Source organism: Nerophis ophidion, linkage group LG08 (genome assembly GCF_033978795.1).
Source record: "Nerophis ophidion isolate RoL-2023_Sa linkage group LG08, RoL_Noph_v1.0, whole genome shotgun sequence".
NCBI classification, from domain to species: Eukaryota; Metazoa; Chordata; class Actinopteri; order Syngnathiformes; family Syngnathidae; genus Nerophis; species Nerophis ophidion.
In genome coordinates this window covers 18,825,829-18,845,828 of record NC_084618.1, presented here as the reverse complement: position 1 = coordinate 18,845,828, position 20,000 = coordinate 18,825,829, and the positions used below count along the sequence as shown (strand labels likewise).

At 39.6% G+C, this 20,000-nt stretch overlaps 1 protein-coding gene across 5 annotated transcripts in view; it reads right to left on the bottom strand.

Moving 5' to 3' along the window:
- The window catches only part of pnpla7a (patatin-like phospholipase domain containing 7a), a 123,701-nt gene that overhangs the window by 49,174 nt on the left and 54,527 nt on the right, over positions 1-20,000 (bottom strand). For all 5 annotated transcript variants that reach the window (XM_061907944.1, XM_061907943.1, XM_061907940.1 and 2 more), the window contains exons 23-27: positions 16,148-16,211; positions 15,911-16,079; positions 6,423-6,605; positions 6,236-6,354; positions 2,442-2,598 (exon numbers count right to left, since the gene is read on the bottom strand). In XM_061907944.1, coding sequence (XP_061763928.1) covers positions 2,442-2,598; positions 6,236-6,354; positions 6,423-6,605; positions 15,911-16,079; positions 16,148-16,211 — 692 coding nt within the window. The remainder of the gene's footprint in view (positions 1-2,441; positions 2,599-6,235; positions 6,355-6,422; positions 6,606-15,910; positions 16,080-16,147; positions 16,212-20,000) is intronic.

Genomic DNA, 20,000 nt, shown 5'->3' with positions numbered 1-20,000 from the left:
AAGTGAGCTTTGTTGATGTTACTGACTTGTGTGGAGTGTTTATCAAGCATATTTGGTCACTGCATGACTGCCAGTTAATCGAAGCTAATCGATGCTAACATGCAATTTAGGCTGGCTTCATGTACATATTGCATCATTATGCCTCACTTGTAGGTATATTTGAGCTCATTAAATTTCATATGTCCTCTGTGTATTTAATTTTTATCTGCATTTCTCATGACGTATTATCTGTATGTAGCATTGGCTGCATTTCTGATAGTTGTTTGTGTGCCATGTTGTTCCAGACTACAGCAAACGTTACCCTGCTTGGATAGATTCTAATACATCCATTAGACCAGGGGTCACCAACGCAATGCTTGCGGGCATCAGGTCGCCCGTAAGGACCAGATGAGTCGCCCGCTGGCCTGTTCGAAAAATAGCTCAAATAGCAGCACTTACCAGTGAGTTGCCTCTATTTTTTAAATACCCTGGAAGTATTTATGATTTCTTGGCCATTCTTCAGAAAATATGAAAGACAACACGAAAACCTTTCTTCCACTTATGCTTAATGGTTGTGTGAAGTTATTTATTGGCAAACAACTGAGTTTACTCTTTTGAAATCAAACTGACAAAAGAAAGTACCCAAATGACCCTGATCAAAAGTTGTGACTTTGATTTGATAACATGCACAAAAGTTGACACAAACAGGTTTGAATGGCTAATCAAGGTTCCAATCCTCACCTGTGACATGTTTGTTTGTAATTAATGTGTGCGTATTGAAGGTCAGTGAGTTTCTGGGCTTCTAGCAGACCATTGCATCTTTCATCCAGTACTGCACAGATCTTTCTGGATTCTGAGTCATGGGGAAGACAAAATAATTGTAAAAGGATCTGTGAGAGAAGGTAATTGAACTGCATAAAACAGGAACGGAGTATAAGCCAAAGCCCAAAGCCCAAAAAAAGTCTGCGGGCTATAGAGCGTTTTCCGTTCGGGCTCCAGTACTCTGGAATGCCCTCCCGGTAACAGTTTGCGATGTCACCTCAGTAGAAGCATTTAAGTCTCACCTTAAAACTCATTTGTATACTCTAGCCTTTAAATAGACTCCCTTTTTAGACCAGTTGATCTGCCGTTTCTTTTCTTTTTCTTCTATGTCCCACTCTCCCTTGTGGAGGGGGTCCGGTCCGATCCAGTGGCCATGTACTGCTCGCCTGTGTATCGGCTGGGGACATCTCTGCGCTGCTGGTCCGCCTCCGCTTGGGATGGTTTCCTGCTGGCTCCGCTGTGAACGGGACTCTCGCTGCTGTGTTGGATCCGCTTTGGACTGGACTCTCGCGACTGTGTTGGATCCATTGTGGATTGAACTTTCACAGTATCATGTTAGACCCGCTCGACATCCATTGCTTTCCTCCTCTCTAAGGTTCTCATAGTCATCATTGTCACCGAAGTCCCACTGGGTCATTATTGTCACCGATGTCCCACTGGGTGTGAGTTTTCCTTGCCCTTATGTGGGCCTACCGAGGATGTCGTGGTGGTCTGTGCAGCCCTTTGAGACACTAGTGATTTAGGGCTATATAAGTAAACATTGATTGATTGATTGATATAAAAAGATATCCGATGAATTGAGAATGCCAATCAGCAGTGTTCAAACGCTGATTAAGAAGTGGAACATTGGGGATTCAGGTGGACCAGAAAAGATTTCAGCCACAACTGCCAGGAAAATTGTTCGAGGTGTAAAGAAAAATCCACAAATAACTTCAGCTGAAATGCAGGACTCTCCGAAAAATTTTGGTGTGGCAGTTTCAAGATGCACAATAAGGAGGCACTTGAAAAAAAAATGGGCTGCATGGTCGAGTGGCCAAAAAGTGAAATTTTGGCACTTTGTTCGAGAAGTTTTGAGGCTTGTGTCTGTGCGGTTTGGCGTAATGTAAGCGGGATGCTTTGTGACATTTGCGCAGAAATGGCTTTCTTCTGGCGACTCGACCATGCAGCCCATTTTTCTAATTGACCTTTTATACACATACACACACACACACACACACACACACACACACACACACACACACATTACAAACAAACAGGTCACAGGCGAGGATTGGAACCCTTAATAGCCATTCAAACCTGTTTGTGTCAACTTTTGTGCATGTTATCAGATCAAAGTCACTGGGGTATGTAGGCTTTTGATGAGGGTCATTTGGGTACTTTCTTTCGTCATTCTGATTCAAAAAGAGTAAACATTTGTTTGCCAATCAATTCACACAACCATTAAGCATGAGTGGAAGAAAGGTTTTTGTGTTATCATTCATATTCTCTGAAGAAAGGCCAAGAAATCATAAATTCTCCCAGGGTATGTAAACTTATGAGCACGATTGTATGGTAAATGATTATTTTCCCACGCTGGGTGATGTCAAAACATGCCTCCCTGATGGGGCTATCACATGACACAGGGTGCAAACAGAACTCACCATGGCCCATTCCCGCGCCCTCACTCTCATGCGGCTGTGGCTGCGCTCCTCAGCGTAGAGCGCCCCCAACAGGGAGCCGATGGACGTGCCTCCGATGAGGTCGACCGGGATGCCGGCTTCGCAGAGGGCTCGCACGATGCCCACCTGGGAACAACCTCTTCATCAGAGGAGAAGACATGGAAAGAAGAGAAATAGTTCATCGGTCATTGTTACAAGCCATCGATTATTTTAGTCATCCATCGATTAGTTTGTCTGATTAATGGAGTGATCGTATTAAACACACTTTACAGCCTCATGACCTTGGGAAACATTCTAAAATAAATGTTTCTACTTGCCATTATCTTGATTACCTTTTATTTACCTGGATTATTTATCATCTTTGAGCTTTTATTTACTTCTATTTGCCTCTTTTAAAAAATATATCGACCTTATTCTACCTTTCATTTACATGTTATTATTTTTTTTTTTACCTTTTTCACCTTCTAATAATCTTGTTTTAGCTTGTATATACCTTGTATTGATCTTCTTTTAGCTTCTATTTACATGTTTACCTTCTTTGTACCTTTTACTTAACTCCATCCATCCATTTCCTACCGCTTATTCCCTTTTGGGGTCGCGGGGGGCGCTGGCGCCTATCTCAGCTACAATCGGGTGGAAGGCAGGGTACACCCTGGACAAGTCGCCACCTCATCGCAGGCCTACCTTCTAGTTATATTTCATTAACCCTCTATATATCTTTTTTGGCTTCTATTTACCTTTTATATACTTTCTAATAATATTTAAACTTTTATTTAGCTTCTATTTAACTTGTTTTACCTTTTACTTAGGTTTTACCCTAGTTACCTCATTTTTTGCCTTTACCTTTTTTACCATCTATTGAAATTGTTTTACCATTGCTTACCTTCTAATTACATTGTTTCATCTTCTAAGTAGCATTTACCTTCTGTTTAAATTGTTTGACCTTTTTTAGCGCGGCTCAGATTTTATACATTTTATTAGTTGAACTTACTAAACAATTATTTAGCTTCTATTTACATGTTTACCTTCTATGTGCCTTTTATTTACCTTCTAGTTAAATTTCATTGACCCTCGATATATCTTCTTTTAGCTTCTATTTACCTTTTATTTACATTCCAATAATCTTTTACCTTTTATTTGCCTTCTATCCATACTTGCCAACCCTTCCGGATTTTCCGGGAGACTCCCGAAATTCAGCACCTCTGCCGAAAACCTCCCGGGACAAATTTTCTCCCGAAAGTCTCCTGCAATTCAGGCGGAGCTGGAGGCCACGCCCCCTCCAGCTCCAGGCGGACCTGAGTGAGGACAGCCTGTTTCCACGCCCACTTTCCCACAATATAAACAGCGTGTCTGCCCAATGACGTTATAACTGTAGAATGATCGAGGGCGAGTTCTTGGTTTCTTATGTAGGTTTATTGTTAGGCAGTTTCATTAACGTCTTCCCAGTGCGGTAACAACACACAACAACAGAAGTCACGTTTTTGTCTACCGTAAAGCAGTTTGTCTGCCGTAAATAGCAATGTTGTGACACTCTTAAACAGGACAATACTGCCATCTACTGTACATGCCCCACAACACCTCCAGGCAACTTCAACCCTCTACTAATATCCTCCTCCATTCACATCCCATCTCCCCGGATTGTAAATAACCTAATGTAAATAATCAAATGTATTTCTAATGTATATACTTGTTTTAATGCTATCTGAACTTACTATGTTCTCTGCTCGCTGTACATATCCTACACTGTTTCAATGTCCATTTCTCTGTTGATGCAATTGTTGATGACTGAAGTACTGATATCCACCAAAGCTCCTCATTCCACCCCCCGGATTGTAAATAATTCAATGTATATACTATGATGATTAACTTGTGGGATGACTATTATGCTGATAGTATATATTTGTACCATGAATTGATTAACGTGGACCCCGACTTAAACAAGTTGAAAAACTTATTCGGGTGTTACCATTTAGTGGTCAATTGTACGGAATATGTACTGAACTGTGCAATCTACTAATCTCCCGTCCAAAGGCAAAACCTAGTAACTCACTTCTAGCTGATTTTGAGAAAACAAAGGAAAATCAATCCATCTTAATGCTGTCTTACAAAGATCTACAAAGTCATCAAACGTATAGATGTTTTCTTGAGCTTTCATTTTCTTGCCGATTGAGCCATGGATTGAATCTGCTCTCATGAACGTGAGGGATATTTTATCACAATCTCGGGTGGGCCCCATTCAACGTTTGCACATTGGGCAAGAGCCGTGTACAGCGTCCAGTTTTTATTTTGACCTCTACACTTATCTGCCCAAAAGAGTATGCAAGGGGAAGAATCAAGAACAATACATTTAATGAAGGTGCTTGCAACGTCCTGGGCCAATCTTCCAAATATCCCCTCGTGCCATAATATCACGTAATCAGGTTGACCGTCGGCCCCCATTCGTGCAAATGTCTCATTAAAGACAATAAGGCGACTGACAAAGAAGCTCCGATTGGTCCCTTGAGATACTAGGTTTTTCTGTTGTATCCACGCGGTTATGTGGTAGTTGCTAGGTCCTGCCATGCGCGTAACAGCTTACTTACGGAACAAGTGACAATATCGCATACACTAATGTAAAGCATATCACCTAGGAACTCCAAAATTATTATCAGCTCAGTTTTGACCAAAATTGAGTTACTGGGTTTTGCCTTTGGACGGGAGAGTGGGTCTTCACAATTCCAAACTCCAGGGCAAAATGACGAGTCCAGCGATTAGTTGCAAATTGTGGCTTTTTATGTACGTCTTGCACACAGTCAAAATCCCACACAAAAACACTAGCCACTCCCCCGCCCTCAGCGACCGCTCCCTCTCCTCTCTCGCCCACACACTCACTGACGTCACTCACCTGCTGGCACACATTAAAAGGGCCACACACACATATGCTACTCTCATAACAAAGTGTTTGAAAACGAGTACGCAAGTTGGACAAATGAGATCCCAAATCCAACCACTTTCATGTGGTATTGGACAGAAAGGAGGACATTTTTTTCTCCTCCATTTGAAAATGCGGACGTTATCAGCACCACTGTCTGATTCCAATCAATGCAAGTCATCAGAATCAGGTAATACACCAACTTATATTCCGTCGGCCCCCATTCGTGCAAATGTCTCATTAAAGACAATAAGGTGACTGACAAAGAAGCTCCGATTGGTCCCTTGAGATACTAGGTTTTTCTGTTGTATCTACGCGGTTATGTGGTAGTTGCTAGGTCCTGCCATGCGCGTAACAGCTTACTTACGGAACAAATGACAATATCGCATACACTAATGTAAAGCATATCACCTAGGAACTCCAAAATTATTATCAGCTCAGTTTTGACCAAAATTGAGTTACTGGGTTTTTCCTTTGGACGGGAGTAATAAAAGTTTCAATCAATCAATCAATCGTGCATATGTGACAATAACATCTACGGCTTTTAGAGAGTGCAATGCACAACTGCGCACACAACAGCTGTAAATACACTCCTCCCCTCTTAACCACGCCCCCTGCCCCATCTCCGACCCCCACCCTTCCACCTCCAGAAATCGGAGGTCTCAAGGTTGGCAAGTATGCTTCTATCTAACTTGTTTTACCATTTATTTATATTTTACCCTACTTACCTAATTTCTAGCCTTTACCTTCTTTTACCATCTATTGAAATAGTTTTACCCCTGTTTACCTTCTAATTACATTGTTCCACCTGGCAACCCTCGACAGCAACTTTAGTGGCCAAACGTGCAGAAAGGGTGAGCGCTACCTGGCCCCGCCTCCACCCAGGACGAGGGCGATGGCGTTCCCAGTGAGGACCCGTGCCAGCCTGGAGAAGTCGGAGTGTCGATCTGCGGGCTTGTCAAAGACGCGCTGGTACAACTCCAACTGGGCAGACAGACCGACGTTAAAGAGGACGTGACCACGGTCGGAGACCTGAGTGCTTCCACGCGCACCAGCTTGGGTCGGCTTCTCTTGGAGAAGACCCTGCGAGGGCAGGCCAGGTGCAGGTGTCTGGAGATCCAGCTGCGCATGTTGAGCCAGTCCACGGTGCCCTTGGGCCGGGGGCCGTCTTCTTTGTGCAGCAGCACCAGTTGCTTTTGGGCGCGCACCGCACTTCCTTCCAGCATGCGCTCCAGCTGCGGGGGAAGAGCACCGCAGCACAGAATAACTACTCCTTAATTGCAGCCAGATTTATGAGCTGACCTTTTTTAATCATCCCTTTCTTTATCGCTTCTTTGAAAGGGAACTGCAATAAATACATGGATTATCAACGTTGCGATACATCTAAACAAGGATTATTTCCCCGACCTCTAACCCCTGGTGTTTTGTCAAAGCCTGCCCAGTCAACAATATTTGCATAAAGTGGGACAAATTTACTGCTAATATGCAGCATCATTTGAAAAGTCACTTGCTAGAGAATGAAAAGTGCTTGAAACTCCGCATGTCAACATCTCCGTTCGGTGCCACGCCAACAAAATTCCACATCAACACCGTATGAAAAAAATAGTCAACAACAAAAGAAGATAATGTCCGCAGGAACCTACCACATAGCAAAGGACGAACACTATTTGATTTCCAATTATGCAGCTCATTTCTATATGACACTTATTGAAATATCTTGTGTGACATCATGCACAAAAGTGCACTTTGTTCTAACCCCTGGTGTTTTGGCAAAGCCTGCCCAGTCAACAATATCTGCATAAAGTGAGACAAATTTACTGCTAATATGCAGCATCATTTGAAAAGTCACTTGCTAGAGAATGAAGAGTGCTTGAAACTCCGCATGTCAACATCTCCGTTCGGTGCCACACCAACAAAATTCCACATCAACACCGTATGAAAAAAATAGTCAACAACAAAAGGAGATAATGTCCGCAGGAACCTACCACATAGCAAAGGATGAACACTATTTGATTTCCAATTATGCAGCTCATTTCTATATGACACTTATATCTTGTGTGACATCATGCACAAAAGTGCACTTTGTTTTTAACTATTGTAGTGGCGTTCTGTACAAAAAGTGCACTTTAATTTAGTGTTGTTTTGATATGTCATCTTAGTGACATCATGCACAAAAGTGCACTTTGTTTTTAACTATTGTAGTTGCGTTCTGTGAAAGAAGTGCACTTTAATTTAGTGATGTTTTGATATGTCATCTTAGTGACATCATGCACAAAAGTGCACTTTATTTGTTTTTAACTATTGTAGTGGCGTTCTGTGAAAGAAGTGCACTTTAGTTTAGTGTTTTTTTGATATGTCATAGTGACATCATGCACAAAAGTGCTCTTTATTTGTTTTTAACTATTGTAGTGGCGTTCTGGGAAAGAAGTGCACTTTAATTTAGTGTTGTTTTGATATGTCATCTTAGTGACATCATGCACAAAAGTGCACTTTATTTGTTTTAAACTAGTGTAGTGGAGTTCTGTACAAAAATTGCACTTTAATTTAGTGATGTTTTGATATGTCATCTTAGTGACATCATGCACAAAAGTGCACTTTATTTGTTTTTAACTATTGTAGTGGCGTTCTGTGAAAGAAGTGCACTTTAATTTAGTGTTGTTTTGATATGTCATCTTAGTGACATCATGCACAAAAGTGCACTTTATTTGTTTTTAACTATTGTAGTGGCGTTCTGTGAAAGAAGTGCACTTTAATTTAGTGTTGTTTTGATATGTCATCTTAGTGACATCATGCACAAAAGTGCACTTTGTTTTTAACTATTGTAGTTGCGTTCTGTGAAAGAAGTGCACTTTAATTTAGTGTTGTTTTGATATGTCATCTTAGTGACATCATGCACAAAAGTGCACTTTATTTGTTTTAAACTAGTGTGGTGGCGTTCTGTACAAAAAGTGCACTTTAATTTAGTGTTGTTTTGATATGTCATCTTAGTGTCATCATGCACAAAAGTGCACTCATAGCTTGTTTTAAAATGTCTCTGACAATCTTGCACTTTTTGTTTTGGAAATGACATGAAAGTTTGTGCCACTGCTTAATAACTGTTTAATAAATACAGGAAGAGGAATGTTTTAACGTAGACTAGAGATGTCCGATAACGGCTTTTTTGCCGATATCCGATATTCCCATATTGTCTAACTCTTAATTACCACTACCGATATACACAGTTGTGGAATTAACACATTATTATACCTCATTTTGTTGTGATGCAATGTAACAAAGTAACAAGGTTTTCCAAAATAAATCAACTCAAGTTATGGGAAAACAAATGCCAACATGGCACTGCCATATTTATTATTGAAGTCACAAAGTGACTGTTTATGTGCGATTCCTTGCTTCTTGTCTTGTTTAATAGATGTCACAGTGTTTGAAACTGACAAATTTAGTTTTGTTTTTAAAATGTCATCTTAGTGACGTGATGCACAAAAGTGCACTCATACCTTATTTTAAAATGTCTGACAATCTTGAACTCTCTGTTTTGGAAATGACATGAATGTTTGTGCCACTGCTTAATAACTGTTTAATAAATACAGGAAGAGGAATGTTTTAATCTAGACTACAGATGTCCGATAAAGGCTTTTTTGCGGATATCCAATATTCCCATATTGTCCAATTCTTAATTACCAATACCGATATATACAGTTGTGGAATTAACACATTATAATACCTAATTGTGTTGTGATGCAATGTAACAAAGTAACAAGGTTTTCCAAAATAAATCAACTCAAGTTATGGGAAAACAAATGCCAACATGGCACTGCCATATCTATTATTGAAATCACAAAGTGACTGTTTATGTGCGATTCCTTGCTTCTTGTCTTGTTTAATAGATGTCATCGGTGCTTAAACCTGACAAACTTAAAATGTCATCTTAGTGACGTCATGCACAAAAGTGCACTCATAGCTTGTTTTAAAATGTCTCTGACAATCTTGCACGTTCTGTTTTGGAAATGACATGAATATTTGTGCCACTGCTTGATAACTGTTTAATAAATACAGGAACAGGAATGTTTTAATGTAGACTAGAGATGTCCGATAATGGCTTTTTTGCCGACATCCGATATTCCCATATTGTCCAACTCTTGATTACCGATACCGATATATACAGTTGTGGAATTAATTATTATGCCTACTTTTGTTGTGATGCATCGTAACAATGTAACAAGGTTTTCCAAAATAAATCAACTCCAGTTATGGGGAAACAAATGCCAACATGGCACAACTATACTTATCATTGAAGTCACAAAGTGGCTGTTTCTGTTTAATTCCTTGCTTCTGGTCTTGTTTAATAGATGTCATCGGTGTATGAACCTAACAAATTCAGTGTTGTTTTGATATGTCATCTTAGTGACATCATGCACAAAAGTGCACTAATAGCTTGTTTTAAAATGTCTCTGACAATCTTGCACTTTCTGTTTTGGAAATGACATGAATGTTTGTGCCACTGCTTAATAACTGTTTCATAAATTCACTTTTAGTTGTGATTTCCCTCTCTGCATGAAAGTTTAAAAGTAGCATATACTAATGCAGTATGAAGAAGAATGTTTTAATGTAGACACATAGAATCATCATACTGCTGTGATTATATACATCAAGTGTTCATTCAAGGCTAAGCCAAAATATCGAGATATATATCGTGTATCGCGATATGGCTTAAAAATATTGAGATATTAAAAAAAGGCCAAATCGCCCAGCCCTATATCTTGTCTTTGCAGTCTATTCAATTGAATATAGGTTGAAAAGGATTTGCAAATCATTGTACTCTATTTGCCATTTACACAACGTGACAACTTGACTGGTTTTGGGTTCAGCTTCAGCTTAGATTTCACCACAAACGCGTGTGGAAGACGAGCAGGGTTCACACGTCTCTCAAGTGGCCTCGTGGTGCGACGTAGCGACGCGTGTGGAATAATGATGGCTTGCAATTAAAAGCACCGCAGAGAAGGAAACAGGTGCTGCCCGTAATTGCTTGTGTCAGGTTGTGTGTGCACGCGCTCCAAAAGATCAAACCCCGAGCCAATATTGACCACTCCTAAAAGGTGGACCGGTTCCTGTTTGCCCACTGCGCCCCCGGAGAAAGCAATTACTCCCTCCATCTGCCAGGCGTGCGCTTCCTGCCCGCGTCCTTTATAGCGCCCTTACAAATACCCGCTGTCAAACACGGACCCTTTCACAACGTTTCTATAGTCGTCTTTCCGCAAGATCAGCAAGCGTCTGCCGTACTTAGCCAGATCCAAAACCAGGACCCAGAACGGTGGGTGTGGAGTAGCTTTTATCTGCTCACATACATCAGTTTTTTTTTTTCCCTTTTTCACCTGTGATTGACCTGTTATTTTACCTGGTTGTCTCCACGGGCTCCCCTTACTCACAGTTGTGTGTTATACTCGATAGTTAAAGTGAAGTGAATTATATTTATATAGCACTTTCTCTACTGACTCCCAGCGCTGAAACCCAATATCTAAGTTACATTTAAATTGGTGTGGGTGGCACCGGGAGCAGGTGGGTAAAGTGTCTTGCCCAAGGACACAACGGCAGTGACTAGAATGGTGGAAGTGGGGATTGAACCTGCAACCCTCAAGTTGTTGGCACGGCCACTCTACCAACCGAGCTATACCACCCATCTTTGTGTGCTCCACGCCTCGTTTGGTATGTGTTTGAACCACAAAACCATTCTGGATAGAGATGTCCGATAATGGCTTTTTTTGCCGATATACCGATATTGTTCAACTCTTAGGGACGGCGTGGCGCAGTGGTAGAGTGTCCGTGCGCAACCCGAGGGTCCTTGGTTCAATCCCCACCTAGTACCAACCTCGGCACGTACGTTGTTTCCTGAGCAAGACACTTCACCCTTGCTCCTGATGGGTGCTTGTTAGCGCCTTGCATGGCAGCTCCCTCCATCAGTGTGTGAATGTGTGTGTGAATGGGTAAATGTGGAAGTAGTGTCAAAGCGCTTTGAGTACCTTGAAGGTAGAAAAGCGCTATAAAAGTACAACCCATTTATCATTTATTTATCATTTAATTACAAATACCGATATCAACCGATGCCGATATATACAGTCGTGGAATTAACATATTATTTATTATGCCTCATTTTTTTGAGATGCCCCGCTGGATGCATTAAACAATGTAACAAGTTTTTCCTAAATAAATCAACTCAAATTATGGGGGGAAAAAAATGCCAACATGGCACTGGCATATTTGTTATTGAAGTCACAAAGTGACTGTCTCTGTTTTATTCCTTGCTTCTTGTCTTGTTTAATAGATGTCCTCAGTGTTTGAACCAGGGGCGTCGCCAGACAGATTTCACTGGGGCACGTGCCCCACTGTTGATCTGAAGTGCCCCGGTTAAAATTTCACCAATAAAAAAAAACGCTTCAGAGTTTTAAGTCTACATAATTGATTGCTACTGTATTCACTCCACGTAACAATGAGCACATGGCTAATTAATATGGTAATTTATTCACGTGTGGATCGAGACTTCAGTTGAGTAGCACAAGTAGGTCAAATGCATTAGTTAATGTCAGGTGGTTAATCAAAGATCCACACAACATAATCTGATATGATTTCATAGTTTAAAGCACTACATATGTATTTTTTATGATAAATAAGTGCTAAAAAATGTTTTTGCTTGCGCGCTTAACACGCTCACATGAATTATTTGTGCCCCAGGTGTGCCCCAGTACAGTATTAGATCTAGTGACGTCCCGCGTTTGAACCTGACAAATTTAGTGTTGTTTTGATATTATGATTAACCTGCTAACTCACCAATGCATCTACGGCAACGCCCCCCCTTACCTCAAGGACCTAGCTCCCCCTCAACCTCCTACCCGCAACCTCGGCTCCTCAAACACTAACCACGTCAAACCCATCAGGACAAAGTTACAATCAATTGGCCACCGGGCTTTCTGCTCGAACGCTCTCCCCGACCGCCTTAGAGCACCACAGTCGGTCAACTGTTTTAAAAAGGGACTTAAAATCCACCTTTTTAGCACAGGTTTGATCTAATTTCTCTACCTTCTTGTTTTTAAATACACTGCTTATCTGTTTTATCCAGTGCTTTTATTTCTATTTTTATCTATGTTTCTGTTTTGTCTAGCGTTTATCTGGTGTTTTTCATGATTTCATTTGCGCCCCCCGCGACCCCGAAAGGGAATAAGCGGTAGAAAATGGATGGGGATGGATGGATTTCTATTTTATTTTTGTTTTGTTTTATTCTAACGATATATTTATTATTTTTTTATTATTTTTATACTTTGTAGCACTATGATATTTTAACAAATGTAAAGTGCATTACAAATTCATTTTTATTATTATTATTACGTCATCTTAGTGACATGCACAAAAGCGCACTCATAAATTGTTTTAAAGTTATGGGGATTTATTTCGGAAAACCTTTTAACTTTGTTTAATGCAGTGGTCCCCAACGTTTTTGTATTGGCGGACCGGTCAACGCTTAATAAATCGTCCCGCGGCCCGGGGGGGGGTGCTTTTTTATTATTTTTATATTTATTTTTTTCTTCTTTGTCATAAAAAAGGGACGATTTTGTCATGAAAAAGGGAGGTTTTTGTGGTTTTTGCACTAATTGTAAGTGTGTATTGTGTTTTTTATGTTGATTTAATAAAAAAATAATAAAATAAAATAAAAAATCATTTATTTATTTATTATTTTTTTTATAAAAATTATTCTGCGGCCCGGTGGTTGGGGACCACTGGTTTAATGCACCCAGCGGGGAATCAGAACAAAATTAGGCATAATAAGGGCTTCACAGTGGCAGAGGGGTTAGTGCGTCTGCCTCATAATACGAAGGTCCTGAGTAGTCCTGGGTTCAATCCCGTGCTCGGGATCTTTCTGTGTGGAGTTTGCATGAATGCGTGGGTTCCCTCCGGGTACTCCGGCTTCCTCCCACTTCCAAAGACATGCACCTGGGGATAGGTTGATTGGCAACACTAAATTGGCCCTAGTGTGTGAATGTGAGTGTGAATGTTGTCTGTCTATCTGTGTTGGCCCTGCGATGATATGGCGACTTGTCCAGGGTGTACGACGCCTTCCGCCCGATTGTAGCTGAGACTCAAAAGGGAATAAGCGGTAGAAAATGGATGATTGAAAATGGAATGTGTTCATTCCACGACTAAATCAACTCAAATTATGGGGACGAACGGGACAAGCGGTATAAAATTGATGGATGGAAGTTATCGGGGGGAAAAAATGCCACCATGGCACTGTCATATTTATTATTGAAGTCACAAAGTGACTGTTTCTGTTGAATTCCTTGTTTCTTGTCTTGTTTAATAGAAGTCATCAGTGTTTGAACCTGACAAATTTAGTGTTGTTTTGATTTCATTTCAGTGACATCATGCACAAAAGTGCTCTCATAGCTTGTTTTAAAATGTCTCTGACAATCTTGTACTTTGTTTTGGAAATGACATGAATGTTTGTGCCCCTGCTTCATAACTGTTTCATAAATAACTTTTGGTCAATTGACTTAGTTATGATTTCCCTCTCTGCATGAAAGTTTAAAATGAGCATATATTAATGCAGTATGAAGAAGAATGTTTTATGTAGACTAGAGATGTCCGATATTCCGATATTGTCCAACTCTTAGTTACAGATACCAATATCAACCGATACCGATACATACAGTCGTGGAATTAACACATTAGTATGCCTAAATTTGGATGCATTAAACTAAGTAACATTTATTATTGAAGTCACAAAGTGACTGTTTCTGTTTAATTCCTTGCTTCTTGTCTTGTTTAATAGATGTCATCAGTGTTTGAACCTGACAAATTTAGTGTTGTTTTGATATGTCATCCTAGTGACATCATGCACAAAAGTGCACTCACGGCAAAGGGGTGTATATTGCAGCATCCTGGAAGAGTTAGTGCTGCAAGGGATTCTGGGTATTTGTTCCGTTGTGTTTATGTTGTGTTACGGTGCGGATGTTCTTCCGAAATGTTTGTCATTCTTGTTTGGTGCGGGTTCACAGTGTTGCGCGTATTTCTAACAGTGTTAAAGTTGTTTATACAGCCACCCTCAGTGTGACCTGTATGGCTGTTGACCAAGTATGCCTTGGATTCACTTGTGTTTGTGTGTGGGTGAAAAGCCGCAGATATTATGTGACTGGGACGTTTTAAGAAGTCATACATTTTACTTTTAGAAACCAATACCGAAAATTTCCGATACAACATTATAGAGCATTTATCGGCTGGTAATATCTGTAATTATTAGATGATATAAAGTTGATGTATTAATCAGGGTATATGTAGGTTTCAGCAAGTCCAATTTAAGACTTTTTAAGACCTTTTTAATGTCGCCTTGAATGAAATTTAAGACTGAAAAAAATAATAAAAAATCTATAAATATAAGCGATGGTTGGGGATCCCACTGTACTACAACCTCAATGACAATCAGTCAAGTTTACTTTTTGTATTTTTATTAATAAACAAACTGATAAGCACCACTCTGCCAAACAGCTTATCAAAAATCTTGAGGGATCCAAAAACTTTGACATCCAGAACAAACAACACCAACGTCAGTAAAAACATAATAACCGAGGTGAGGGTAAAAATACCGATACCGAGACCCGTTGACTTGGTCAAAGAGCAGGTTTTGGATGTGAGGTGCTAATCCGTGTCTCGTAATACATGCTGTTTTATCCTTTCCGCAGGAAAATGTATTAGCAACCTGAGAATCAGGAAACATCACACGAAAAAGATCGCCAATCCCATCATTTGAGGTGTTGGATTGATGTTTCACCACAGTGTGCAAGATCCATACCACCTCGGATTTTAATGTTGCTGTCCCGCCGAAGATTAGTGTCAGGTCAGTGTTGCTAGCGGCAGTTGTTGCTAGCTGGGGGTGTGTTGGCGCTGGACCCACGCAGAACTGAGAGATGCCCGGTGTTAGTTTTTGGCTCTCTGCCGCGATTTTATGCTTACCGCACTGCATGTGCGATTCGACCGCTCTAATTCCCACGGTGCAAAGTTTGAAATCCCTCTTACAAAATATGCACCTGGCTTCCTCGGGATTGGCAACAGGCTTAAGCCAGCTTTTAAACCGGCTGTCCTCCAGCCAACGCTCGCAAAACTTTCATTTCCCCATGCTGACTGAAAGGTGGGACGCGAGGAAGAAAGGAAGGAGTCTGCGCGCGACCCGACTATGCGCGCGAATGACACTGAAATCACTCACTTTTACTCAAAGACATGCCCCGAAAAAAAAACAAAAAACAGGCCCAACAACTTAAGACCATTGAGTACTGAATTTAAGACCATCTTAGGAATTTCTAATAAATTGAATACTTTTTAAGGCCTTAATTTTCGATACATGAATTTAAGACTTTTTAAGGATCCGCGGACACCCTGATTAATTAATGAATCAACATAATATTTACAGGCCAATTAAAATGATGTGGCGGCCGTAAATTCGCAAACCGCCCTCCTTACTGCTTCAGTCACACGCAGGATTCTCACAAGAAGGAGGCCCTACCTCTCCAACAGCAGGGTCCTGCTCGCCCAGGCCCACGATGATGATGCAGTCGGCCTGGCGGATGCAGCGCTGCGTCCAGGGGGTCAGCGTGTAGTCGGTCTGGTAGAGGACAATGCGATGGATGTCCTCCTGCTGGCCCAACCAGCTGGACAGGCGGTACTCGTGAACGCTGCGAGGGAAGAAGATGACAGGCTGGGTGGGTCCCGCGGGCCACGACGTGTCCTCGTGCTGCCGTACCTGTCGAGCGCCGCGGCTCCCAGGCGCTGCTTGATGGTGTCGCTCGTCAAGAGAAGAGTGGGACCTGGAAGTGAAAGCCTTCAAAATTAACAAGGAGCTGCACTTCTTTACAATTCTGTCTATCGTTCACAATCCTTTATTGATGCACTCTAAGTCGTAAAGTACGGCAAGTACTGTAAGTAGTGGCTAAGAATCCAGACACTATTGCGCCCATAAAGCCCTCTCAAAAACATCCAAAAAAGAGCCAACAATACTCCATTTACGTGTTGTGACCTGAATAGTAATCAAGTATAAGAGCTAAAGCCGAGGAACTACTTTTAGCGGCGCAGTACTCATAGAGAGCTAACACTGCTATATTGATATGTCGAGCTGCTGCATGTCCTCTGAGTTGGGGAGAGTTCATCATCATCATCATCATTTATTTTTATTCCTTTCATGAAAATGCATATTTACAAGCCACGTACAATTGACACTTTCATTGTTTTTTTTTCTTATACATTTCCATGATCAGACAGGAGTAAAGTGAAGTGAATTATATTTATATAGCGCTTTTCTCAAGTGACTCAAAGCGCTTTACATAGTGACACCCAATATCTAAGTTACATTTAAACCAGTGTGGGTGGCACTGGAAGCAGGTGGGTAAAGTGTCTTGCCCAAGGACACAACGGCAGTAACTAGGATGGCACAAGCGGGAATCGAACCTGCAACCCTCAAGTTGCTGGCACGGCCACTCTACCAACCGAGCTATGCCGCCCCAGATGGAAGAATTATATTCCTATATTTATCTGCCCCTTTTTTAACACAAATTACAGTATTTTAGATGACTTTATAACTGTTCCCTCCACCAACACCCAAACTCCAACATACTTTTCCATTTTCCTTTAAGCACTTTCACAATGACACGTCCAATCTAAATCAAAACTCAGTTTGATATAATTTCAGCTTTCTCTTTTTATAACTCTTTTTAAATACAAAGATATTCTTACAGCTTTTTAAGTCTTTGTTTAGAGAATTCCATGCTTTCACACCAACAACAGACAAGCACATTTGTTTCAAATTTGTTCGCGCTCTTGGATGTTTAAAGTCATACGGCCTTATATCTAGCTTTTATCTAGCATTTATCTGGTGTTTTTCATGATTTCATTTCTATTTTATTTTTTTATGATATATTCTAACTTTCTATATTTATATTTTTTTTATTATTTTTATACTTTGTAGCACAATGAGATTTTAACAAATGTAAAGTGCGTTACAAATGTAATTCATTTTTATTATTACGTCATCTTAGTGACATCATGCACAAAAGCGCACTCATAAATTGTTTTAAAGTTATGGGGATTAATAGAGTATTCAATTCTACAATGTCTTTTAGTTTTAGTAATCCTGACCTAATGAAGAGTGGATTTGTGTGGTCTCTATATCCTACTTTAAAAATTATTCGAATTGCTCTTTTCTGTGAAAGAAATAAAGGCATTATGTTGCTATGATATGTATTTCCCCATATTTCTGCACAATAATTGAAATAAGGTAGAATAATTGAGCAATATAACATTCTCATTGTGTTGTATGGAAAACTATATTTAACCTAGTTCAAAATAAATAAGCTTTTAGATACCTTATTTTTCACATGCATTATATGAGTTTTCCATGTCAACTTTTCATCTAAGATGACCCCAAGAAATCTGAGTTAATTCCAGATGATAAATCACACCTCTCACCTGGATAGTAGAAGGTTGTGGACATAAACCTACAAGCTGGTCAACTTTGACATCCAACTTAGACCCGGAGATGGCCAGAAAGACACGAAAAGACGCTCTTTTTTTAACCCTTTAACCCCTTAAGGCCCAAGTTGTTTGTTTACATGCTTTTTTTTATTTCTCTTTGCTATTTGGGTTTATTGGATCCTAATTAAAATAAAAACTAAGAATCATATTTTGTTATGATGTACTTAGTCCATAAGTACACAAATGTGTACTTCGTGTTTGGTGACATGCTAATTCTTATTTTTACACTTTTTCCCCCCAAATTCAGTTATATGTTATACTCTTCTGACACCACCAGAATGCAGTACAAGTGACCACATAAGCGGCCATAAGACCGCAAATCAGTAGTGTACACAATTTTGGAAATAAGAGCTAAAAAGGTGCTGTCCACGCATGTGGCCACTAAGCCTTTATAGGTTTTTAAGAGGATGATAATGAATTCTTGAGGTAAAGGGGAAGATATAAACATCCCATTAGTCTTTATCCCAGTGAGAGCAGACATTGAACAGTAAGTGATTGTTTATTATGTTTTTTATATATTGTTTGGCTTAGAAATACTGCTACTTTCTCCATCTGTTTAGCACACAGCTTCTAAAACTTGAAGATCGTACTCCTTATATTCAGGCTCAAAAAAATAAGTTTCTGGATCTTTCTGAGTCTTTGTTGTCTTTCATCAAGTCTGCCATGATTAGTAGTCTTGTTGTTGTTGAAGGGAAAGTGAACATTGTGAAATTAATAAGCCGCCATATGTTAAAAATTATCAAAATATGTAAATATAACGTGTTATGAATGTTGCCACATTATATATATATATATATATACTAAACTTGATGGAGGTTTTACGATGTTATTAGAGGGCTTGATAGGCGGAATAGATTGACTCCAATATAATCGATTGTTAGCTGACTTTTGCTAATGTTTATTTATGACTTAGAATGCATATAACTCAAAAAAACATGTGTGTGCTTGTCTTACATGAGGATTGTGAATGAAAAATTCCCAAAAAGTGCAGTTTTCCTTTAAGTTGCAAAAAATGTTTTGATTGATGTGAAATGAATACGCTGCCGTATGATTAAAATGATCAAAATATGTAAATATTACATGTTATTATGAATGTTACTAGATACTACACATATACATACAGTGTGTATATAAAACCTTGATGGGAGGTTTTTAGAGCTCTTTGTAGGTGGGATAGAGCAACTCTCATTGGTTCCATTGGTAGCTGACTTTTACTGACATTTATGATTTAGAATGCATAAAAAAACCAAAAACATATGTGTTCTTGTCTTACATCAGGATTGTGAATGAAAATTTCCAAAAAAGAGCAGTTGCAAAAAGGTTTTGATTGATGTGAAATGAATACGCTGCCGTCTGATTAAAATTATCAAAATATGTAAATATTACATGTTATTATGAATGTTACTAGATACTATATACATACATAGTGTGTATATAAAACCTTGGAGGTTTTTTAGAGCTCTTTGTAGGTGGAATAGAGCAACTCTCATTGGTTCCAGTGGTAGCTGACTTTTGCTGACAACTATTTATGATTTATAATGCATAAAAAAACAACCATATGTGTTCTTGTCTTACATAAGGATTGTTAATGAAAATTTCCAAAAAAGAGCAGTTGCAAAAAGGTTTTGATTGATGTGAAATGAATACGCTGCCGGATGATTAAAATTATCAAATTATGTAAATATTACATGTTATTATGAATGTTATTAGATACTACATATATACTTAAGGTGTATATAAAACCTTGATGGAGGTTTTTTAGAGCGCTTTATAGGTGGAATAGAGCAACTCTCATTGGTTCCATTGGTAGCTGACTTTTGCTGACAATTATTTATGATTTAGAATGAAAACAAAAAGAAAGACCTATGTGTTTTTGTCTTACATGAAGATTGTAAATGAAAATTTGCAAAAAAGAGCAGTCGCCCTTTAGGTTGCAAAAAAAGGTTTTGATTGATGTGAAACTAATACGCTGCCCTATGATTAAAATATGTAAATATTACATGTTATTATGAATGGTACTAGATACTACACATGAGTGTGTATATAAAACCTTGAATCAGGATTTTTAG